This window comes from Quercus robur, chromosome 8 (genome assembly GCF_932294415.1).
Source record: "Quercus robur chromosome 8, dhQueRobu3.1, whole genome shotgun sequence".
Taxonomy (NCBI): Eukaryota; Viridiplantae; Streptophyta; class Magnoliopsida; order Fagales; family Fagaceae; genus Quercus; species Quercus robur.
The window spans coordinates 36,076,523-36,086,744 of NC_065541.1; the positions used below are offsets into that span (position 1 = coordinate 36,076,523).

Consider the following 10,222-nt stretch of genomic DNA (forward strand, 5'->3'; position numbering starts at 1 on the left):
CAACACACACTATTTTGGCTTACTAAAAAGACAAAAATTAACTAAACCAAGCCAGTTGTAGAAATAGCTATCAGAGACGGAGCCAGAACTTGGAGTTTGGGGGGTGACTTTATTGCTAGTTGTGTGCGGTGGCTTCGCTCTTTGAGTCTACTATTTTACTAAGAAGGATTTTTGTTTAAAATTTTTTAAATGACCAAGTTGCTTGTTTTGGGTAAAATAGATTGATTGGGCTTAACTTTTTTAGTTTTATTATTGGTGATTTTTGTTATTGGGCTAATTTTTTTGGGCTTGTATATTTTGTTTTAGATTTAATCTATTATTTTTTTATGTCCTTTAAAATGTGAAAAATGCTAAAACTGCAAAATTTTTACAAATTGCTAATGTGGTGAGTAGATTTTTTTTTTTTTTTTTTTTGGAGGAAACTTGTGGTGAGTAGATATTGATAAATAAAAAGTGATGCAAGTGTACGAACCAATAAGAATTTGCTACCTCAATAGTTTGTATAAACATTGTAAAAATATTTGTGACTATAACATTACTTTCAAAAGAATTGATGGTATTATTAACGGGGCAAAGTATAATTTTATTGAACAAAATTGCTAAAGTTAATACCTATTAATATAGTAATATTTTTTATAAAAAAATTTTGGGGTGGGGGGGGCAATTGCCCCCTAGTTCAATAACAGCTCCGTCAATGATAGCTATGGACACTTTTTATATAGATAGTAGATAGAAGTAGACGTAGGAAAAGTAGAAAAACCAGTGAAGGGTGGGTTAGAAGTCATTTGTCATCCATAATGAGATGGGTTTGATATTAATAATATAAAAAAAAAAATGAAAAAAAAAAATGAAAATCATAAGAGTGGTACACTTTTGCTCCCTAAAATGATTATATGGACTTACCATTTTGTTGTTGTTGATTATTTATACTTATACAAATTAATAAGTTGTGAAATTGAATGTAAAAATGAGTCTGTTCAAAGGAGGACTGATTGTAATAAAATAATAAAAATTTTGTTAACGAATGCTTTTAGGACGTTTATTAATAGATAATTTTAAGAAAGTTTTGATATTACTTTTATGAAAAATATAAAAAAAATTGTAAAAAAAAGAAGATATATTTTGAAAAATGTAAAGTGTCAAGTTATTATTGGTTGTTATTTTATTCTCCAATAAAAAGTATTTAGAAATATTTCTTAAACCAATGCTATAATTTATAAGATATTTGTTAACTTTTCTTAATAAGAAGTAGAATATGCATAAAAATGATATTATACATTTACACACACTTGGGTAAGACAGAGCAAAAAGAGATTGCATAAGATGAGCAACATGTATTCTCTCTCCGCCGATGAGCACAGCACATTAGTGCGCATCTCCTTTTATGTTGTTTTGGGGCGTAGGGGTTGCCACTTTTCTTTTTATGCATCTTTCTTACCCCCTCCCAAAAAAAAAAAAAAAAAAAATAATAATAATATCTATGGAAAAAAACTTGTGAAGCGGAACGGAAACATATATCCTTTGTCTTTCATAGTTGCAAAGCCGTACTTGTGGACGGCAAAGAAATTTCAGAAGTCAGATATTGAAACGTAAGAGAAGAAAGAGAAAAGACACTTCAATTTGGCTCCTTGTACATAATTGTATTTTAAGGAATGTTATTAAACACAATATGACATGTGCAATGAGGGCAATCCCACGTACGGGGCCCGCTCCCTTCGTGAGAGTCCCCAACATTGCTTTCGAACTGCTTAAATTTTTTTCCCCACTAAAATAATAGTGATATATATATTTTTTCAGAAACTAAAATAATAGTGATATAATTCTGCTATTTCGGTAATGAAATTATATATTTGATGCAATATCAAATTAAAACTATCTAATTGGTCCTAAAAAAAAAAATTGTATAAAGAGGGAAAAAAAGGACTTTAATACATCTAATTCGATGTTTCCTCATCCTTCTAGAAAACTAGAACAAAGCTTGACATGTGTGCTGATCTCATATGCTTAACAACTTTGTTTTGCATAATACTCAGCGATAATAAGAGGAAGAGAGTGCTTATTATAATATCCAAAAAGCCTATGAGTAGCAGAAAATTTAGCAAGGACACAACACAATTTATGGGGACCAACTTAAATATTTTTGTTCTATGAGGACCAAGCTTGAATATTAAAATTAAAGGTGTAAATTAAAAAAAAAAAAAAGCGTGCGCACATATATAAAATACACACATAAAATATGTTTGTAACATAACTAACATATGTTGTTTTCTTACATATAACAAGGTGTATATATATATATATATATATATATATATATATAACATTAATACAAAACCTACCCATGAAATTCAAATTTATCAGTTCTTCTTAAAGGAAAAAAAAACCCATATCTCTAATTTTCTAAAATATATATATATCTCTAGAAGGTTTTTATTAAAAAATTTACTTATATATTTATGGGAATCTCCCAAATATTCTTTGGTTCAATGCACTATTATGATATAAGAGTAATTAGAAGAGAAAAATAGTGCATTTATGAAATACATTAATTACACTTTGAATTAATGAGTTGTGCATGATATAAGAGTAATTAATTAGAATAAACAAAAAAGATGTATTAGTTATCTATATAAATGCGTTACATGTTTTTAGTAATTCTTTTTGAGGAAGTGGTAAATAATTTGGGTGACTATTATTTAAATTTATAATTTTTTTACCAAAATTATAAGAGGGATGAGGGATTTTTGAACAGTCAAGGGGCATCATGGCCATCCCAAGCGCCCCCCCCCCCCCCCTTGGATACAAGTCTTGGCTAGTCCTATTATTGAGATTAAATAAATAATTTCATAACTTTTAATAGTAGTAGTTTGGCTAAAATGCAAACTACATCTGTAAAGTTAGGAGATGCTTAGATTTTACCCTCAGAAATTTTAAATTTTGGATTTTACTTTCTTATATATAAAAAAAATTCTTGCTACTCTCTCTCATTGACAAATTTTTTACAATTCATTTCATGGTTTTTCTCCTTGAATTATCTCATGAAATTCTCCGAAGTATGGAAAGAAAATACCCAAACATTTCTCGTTATGTTGGTTACGTTTTCTGGTCAGCTTTGGAAACAAAATAACAAAATAATGTTGGCTTCCTTTTTAGATGTGATGTTTTTATTTATTTATTTATTATTTTTATTAAGGGTTATGCTAATGAGTGTCCTTAAGACACTCATTAATAATATATTTTAGGAAAATTTTGATACCATTTTTATGAGAAATGAAAAAAGTTGTCAAAATATTAATTACTTTTTTTTTTTTTTTTTTTTTTTTAATTTCTCAAAAAACTTTCTTTAAATGGATTATTAACGAGTACCTTTAGGGCACTCATTAGCATTTCCCTTTTATTAAAATAAAAATTATATGTGATGGTTAAGACTTACGTGTCAATCCACATGTATTGGCAAAGTTTGTAGCTTCTACATTAATTGCATACTTTCAAACCTTTCATTTTCATCTGACCAGCCACCCATTTATAACCTCATAACTCACTTTAAAAAAAGAAAAAAGAAATTGTCTGATTTACATGAAGTATTTCAGTTTATACTCTCCAACTATTTTAATTTAATTTATTTTTTTGAGTAGCATACTCTCCAACCATAGTAATTTTATAAAGATGAAAAAAGGAATGTGGCATATTAGTATTGATGAAACAGAGAAGTGCATCCAAGCTGGGACAGAGTATTTTAATTACACACAACAACATATTGATAGAGTTTAGTTATATATATACTCCTCTCATTTTCTTCTCCTCTCTACTAGCTATTTCCACCGCGACTAGCATATAAATACATACCAACAACAAACAACGCAAGCACCACAAAGTCTCATCCCCAACCCTCAATGGGGTCTTCAGAAGATAACATCAATGAGCCCTTGCTCCAAAGCAACACACAATCTCCCTCTTTGTCATCCTATTCATTCACCACAAAGCATCAATCAAGCCGCGACCTTGAAAGGATTTTGTCCGACGATAGCGTGCCTTTCTTGCGGCGTCTACCAGCCGCTACATGGATTGAGTTCAAGCTCCTTTTCTACCTTGCTGCTCCGGCTGTTATTGTTTACATGATCAACTATCTCATGTCCATGTCCACCCAAATCATTGCCGGCCACCTTGGTAACCTTGAGCTTGCTGCCGCCTCTCTTGGCAACAATGGCATCCAAGTCTTTGCCTATGGCCTTATGGTAATATTACTTGCTAATCTCTCTTTTTATCAACGATAAAGTCTTTTGTTCAAATAAAAAGGACTTGTGTTCGGATTTATCTAAAAAATATAAAAAAAATCAATTGTGTCTCGATCTAATTATAAAAAACAATCAGACAAAATATATTTGAATCCTATTGAATCAATAAATTAGAATATGTACCTACAAAGTTTGCAAATAACAGTTTTCCTCTCATTCTTATCATCTTGGCCAATGTTTTTCATTCTTCCACACGCAGTTAGGCATGGGGAGTGCTGTGGAGACGCTATGTGGACAAGCATATGGAGCCCAAAAGTACGAAATGCTAGGCATATATTTGCAAAGATCAACCATCCTTCTCACTTTAGCAGGTGTCCTCCTCAGTATCATCTATATCTTCTCCAAGCCCATCCTAATATTTCTTGGTGAATCACCAAGAATTGCATCTGCAGCAGCAATTTTCGTCTATGGTCTAATCCCTCAAATCTTCGCATACGCTGTAAACTTCCCTATCCAAAAATTTCTACAAGCTCAAAGCATTGTACTCCCTAGTGCAATAATGTCAACAGTCACACTAGTGGTACACATTTTGCTAAGCTGGGTTGTAGTGTACAAGATTGGGCTTGGGTTGTTAGGTGCATCATTAGTGCTGAGCTTGTCATGGTGGATTATAGTGCTGGCACAATTTGTCTACATAGTGAAAAGTGAGAGTTGCAAGTATACGTGGAGGGGGTTTAGTCTGCAAGCATTCTCAGAATTACCAGGATTCTTTAGGTTGTCAGTGGCATCAGCAGTGATGCTATGCCTAGAGACGTGGTACTTTCAAATTCTTGTTTTGCTGGCTGGATTGCTTCCGAACCCTGAGTTGGCTTTGGATGCCCTATCCATTTGGTAAGATATGTTGTTTATTTCTTAATTCTAGGAAGTAGTTTCTTTGTTTTGTTTGTTCGTTTCTAAATTCCAGAATATAGCAGTAATGAGTCAATCTGGCCACAAGACTTAGATCTTAGTTCGAATTCCCCTAATCCTCACTAGTGTGTTGGTGTTGGTGTTCATCTTCGTATGTGTTGCCTTGAGGGGAGTTCAAATTTTTTATCTCACTTTTCTTGCTCCACTATATATTCTACAAATAAAAACATGTCACATGTCCATCTAATTTATTAAATGCTAAATTTATGCATTCTATTATTTTAATTTCCTAAAATAAATAAATAAATAAATAACCTATCATATTTAGGTAATTGAAATAACAAAATGCATAAATTTAGCATTTAATAAATTAGATAGACATGTGACAAGTTTTATTTGTGGAGTATATAGTGGAGCAGGAAGAATTGAAAAGAAGATTTGGACTCGCCTTGAGTGTATAGGGGTTGCCATGCTCTCTTCCTATGCATTTTTTTTTATGTCCAGAAAGAAAGAAAAAGAGTCAAACTGGCCACTAATATATGTATTGCTCTTAATTTCTCCACTATATTTTAATACTTACCTTGATTGGATTATAATACTATAATTGTTGCATGTAGCATTTAACATTTACCATGTTTAGAAATAATAATATTCCTCATGAATGCCTATTTTCAGTCATACTTTATATATTCCATTTTATATTAGACTAATTATGATATGCCATGTGTTTGATAAGTTGTTTCTTTCTAAAGTCTAGTATTTAGTAGTAACGAGTTAAGCTGGCCAGAAAATACTAAAAATACTACAAATTTTAATATATAATACTTACAAATTGATGTGATAATAAATATGATTAGTGGGGTTCAACTATTTTATATATAAATATTTGAATTGTCTCTTTGCAATTAGTGACACATTAATTTGTAAAGTTAAAGTAAAAATTGTAGTACCTAGCACCACTCGTGACAAAGATGTCTTTCTTTGCATCTCTCTAGTCAGTTTTACTTACCATGATTGGATTATAAAATTTGCATCTATCATTTAACATTTAACATATTGAGAAAACCTTAGAAAGGTAAAACCCCTTCATATATGGTTTCCAATATTTCTGAACTTTTAAGCGGTCATAACACCTACCCAAAAATCAAAAAGAAGAGAAACATTAAGTGGGAGGAATTCCATGTTTATTTTTATTTTAAGTGCAATCTACCATTTTTTTCCCCTTACCTCTCTTCTCCATATAGTTTTTTTTTTTTTTTTTTTTTTAATTTATTAATTTATTTATTTTAATTTTTTTTGAATTCCTGTCCATATAGTTTAAAACATTTTTATAAGTGCAGTCTAATGTTACACTTAATGACTTTACATTGGATTAATTAATTTTTTTATTTTTTTACAAATCAACTATTTGATTATATTATTTATTTACACTCTTATACTTGCAAAATTTTAATTGATCAAAAACCAATAATGGGCTTATAAATCAAATATGCAAATTTTAAAGTTTTGTATTTAAAGTGATATAATAATAAATTTATGTATGAAGTAGCAAAAAAATATTCTATTTTTTTATATAAGATAAAAATTATACTCTATTTTAATCTAAGTGTATATATTTGTGAAATCTCCTCTTGAAGACTTGAACTCCGGCTTTTGTCTCCCACACTTTACAAGCATTTATACTTGTGAAGTGACCATCGCGTCAAGTTTTATTCTATTGATATGAAATTTGAGAGAAACATAAGAACGAAGTGAATGAACTTTTTAAATTTTAATAATAATAATAACAGTAATAATTTTCAAGGGGAGGGGGAAAATTATTATTGTTAAGTAATATAATATTTGTTAGTTTTACATTAGGTTAACTTAATAATTTAAGAAAAAAAAATCTCAATTTACAATGTATTAAGTATTAACAATAATAAATTTCCCATGTATATAAAAAAAAAACAATAATAAATTTCCATTAATAGAACCATATAAACCTATAATTACCCGTACTTTAAAACCAATCTCACTAAATTTTTATCCTAGGTTGTTAAAATATCTCATCATTAACATTCTTTTCACTGACTTGAAAGCATAAAATCCACTTTAACTTTTATTTTTTGTTGAGAAAACACATAAATTTTTTTAACGAAAACTGGTTATATTAGCCTGAAGTACATAACAAAGTTGTGGTGAAATATTCTCTATCTAAATAGCACAATCTAAAACATTTAAAGAATTCTTAGCCAAGCAATGGGCAAGTTTATTGCCTTCTCTCCTTGAAACCTGCTTGAACTTAAGGCACGAATATTGAATCACCCGCCTAGACTACTTTTAAATGTGATTTTCATTTATACATCATTTGGCATTTTGCATTGCACTCGAACATCATTTGGGATTCTGCATTGCACTTGAATGATAGCTCTGCACGCATTTTTTTTTTTTTTGTTAAACACAGCCCAACAACATACATTAATTGCCCACAAACTGAACTCATTTAAATAAGCATATGGTCCCGCAAATGGATGAGTCCTATCTCATTTAGTATCACGATCAAAACAAAAAAACAAAAACAAAAAAATTACACTACCTTGTATTTACAGTTTCATATGTTTAATTTTTGTCAATAAGCCAAACGCCATATAGTTGATTATTATTATTATTTTTTGAATGGGATGCAATTTGCATTTGCAGCACAACAGTATCTGGATGGGTTTTCATGATCTCGGTTGGCTTCAATGCAGCTGCAAGGTCAGTCAGTCTTGGCACTTTCTTCTAGCTAGGAATTTATTATTATTTTTTATTCTATATGAATAATAAAATTAATTTAGATACCACACATTAATTTCAATTGAGTGTCCTACTTAGATTTGTTAAGCATAAGCAAGAGAAGACACAATCGGTGTTGATTTAGCCTTCCAAGCATAGCCACAGTGCGACACAGTCGTTTAAGAGATGAAGCTAACACGTTCGTACAGTCCTATATATTACTAGTCCGTTGTTATATCAAATCACATGTGTCAATTAATATATAAGCACATGTTTTACATTGTAATTATTCATTAGTGGAAATAGATTGATTAGTCTCTCTCTCTTCCTCTGAAATTAATTATAATTGATATACATATATGTTCATGATGATGAGAAATTGCAGTGTGAGAGTGAGCAATGAGCTTGGAGCTGGAAATCCAAAGTCAGCATCATTTTCTGTGACGGTTGTGACATTGATCTCCTTCATCATCTCTGTGATCTCAGCATTGGTTGTGCTTGCTTTACGCGATGTCATAAGCTATGCATTCACTCAAGGTGAAACCGTGGCCGCTGCTGTCTCGGATCTCTGCCCACTTCTCGCCCTCACCCTCCTCCTCAATGGAATTCAACCTGTCTTGTCCGGTAAAATTAATATCCATTAATATTAATGCACAAATAATTATTGGTGTTCATTAACATTCGTTTCTTATATATCTTAAACAAGCTAGCTATGGTCTAATGTGATAGCCCATGATATTAATTTGAAGGGGTGGCTGTTGGGTGTGGATGGCAAGCTTTCGTTGCATACGTAAATATTGCATGTTACTACGGGGTTGGAATACCATTGGGTGTGCTTCTCGGCTTTTATTTTAAACTTGGTGCCAAGGTACTTCATTTTTTGGTTTCAATATATGGTGAGATTTCAATCTAAAATATTAACGTTTTGACAAATGGAAATGATGAAAGATGTGGTAATAATTCATTGTGATGCATGTATTACATTGTTATATATATATATTTATATATAGGGGATATGGTTGGGAATGCTCAGTGGCACGTTGGCGCAAACTATCATTTTGATTTGGGTTACGTTTCGGACGGATTGGAATAAAGAGGTAAGTACCTTCAAATCCTAAGCTACTCATGTATGGTAAGTAAACATCACAGTCTGGTTTTTCATTCTACAACCTACTGCAAATTTTACCTATATTAATTAATGGAAAATGTTAGAAATATTTTTATGGGAAAATGATAAAGTAATTAATGTTGTTGACAACTTTTTATATTTTTCATAAAAATTATGTTAAAATTTTCCTAATATAATTTATTAACAATTATTTTAAGAATATCTGTTAACATGCATTAATTTTCCTAAATTAATGCATGTTTTTGCAAAAAAAATAAATACTAGAATAGGTTTTGGTCTAAGTCCACTGATGATATGACCCACCAATTAGACCTGCCTTTTGTATCTAATGTTGAACCTGTAATATGAAAGTTGAATGCAATTGGGTCAGATTGGGTTAGGGTATTGCTGGCTATGCCGTACCAGAATAGCCAACCCGAAAGAAGGAGCAGGTGAACCACCATTGTCCATGAAATACATGCAACTACTTAAAAATGATTTGAAAATTAAAACCAATGCCAAATTACTAATCCTATTTGTGAGTCTGTGAGAACAAAACACTGCTATTATAACAATATGTGCCGCACAGATTGCTATTAATTATGAGCCATTTCTAGTTTATGTCAAATCAAATTCTATGTTAAATTACAGGTGGAAGAAGCTACCAAAAGGTTGAACAAATGGGAGGATAAAATGGAATCACTTACGATGAACTGAAACTAGTTTTGAAAAATGATCTCGATTAGTGCATTTGAATTGCACTAGTGACTGTCTGACTTTGCAAATTGGGAGAACCTGAGGTACGGCATTTGGCTAAAATTATGACAAATTAAACAAAACTTTCTGAGTTAAAATTCTTCTTTCACTGTATACCATTCCATATTATTGAAGAACAGAGAAAACGTGATAGACATTGGTATGTAATGTAATGTCAAAAATTTTTTTTTTCCTTTCTTTTTCTCTCTCTGCTATTTTCCTTTTATTTTTTTCTTAGTAATTGTTGGTGCTAACACTATAATAATGGAAATAACATAAAGAAAAACTGAATAATAGTTCTAAATTTTATTAATTTAAAGAGAGAAATTACACAACACTATTTGGACTGAAGCGAGACATTTGCTCTCTTTAAGGAGATTCAAGTCCTTAGTTGGCTAAGCTTTGTAACCGGTACAGACCGAAAAACCTTTGCACAAAGTGTTTAAACCCAAAGCTC

At 30.9% G+C, this 10,222-nt stretch overlaps 1 protein-coding gene across 1 annotated transcript; it reads left to right on the plus strand.

Annotated features, from left to right (window-relative positions):
• The first annotated feature begins 3,832 nt into the window (after positions 1-3,832).
• LOC126695358 (protein DETOXIFICATION 40) lies at positions 3,833-9,912 on the plus strand. The gene is made up of 7 exons (XM_050392067.1): positions 3,833-4,235; positions 4,495-5,126; positions 7,827-7,883; positions 8,287-8,525; positions 8,651-8,769; positions 8,912-8,998; positions 9,661-9,912. The coding sequence occupies exons 1-7, from the start codon at positions 3,894-3,896 to the stop codon at positions 9,724-9,726; spliced, it is 1,542 nt and encodes a 513-aa protein (XP_050248024.1). The 5' UTR covers positions 3,833-3,893; the 3' UTR covers positions 9,727-9,912.
• Positions 9,913-10,222: the final 310 nt, after the last annotated feature.

Bases quoted from the DNA above. Each gene is read 5' to 3' on its own strand.
- LOC126695358 (XM_050392067.1), top strand. From the start codon at position 3,894: ATGGGGTCTTCAGAAGATAACATCAATGAGCCCTTGCTCCAAAGCAAC. The intron at 8,526-8,650 runs GTAAAATTAATA...ATTAATTTGAAG, and splicing joins AATTCAACCTGTCTTGTCCG to GGGTGGCTGTTGGGTGTGGA. The intron at 8,770-8,911 runs GTACTTCATTTT...ATTTATATATAG, and splicing joins ATTTTAAACTTGGTGCCAAG to GGGATATGGTTGGGAATGCT.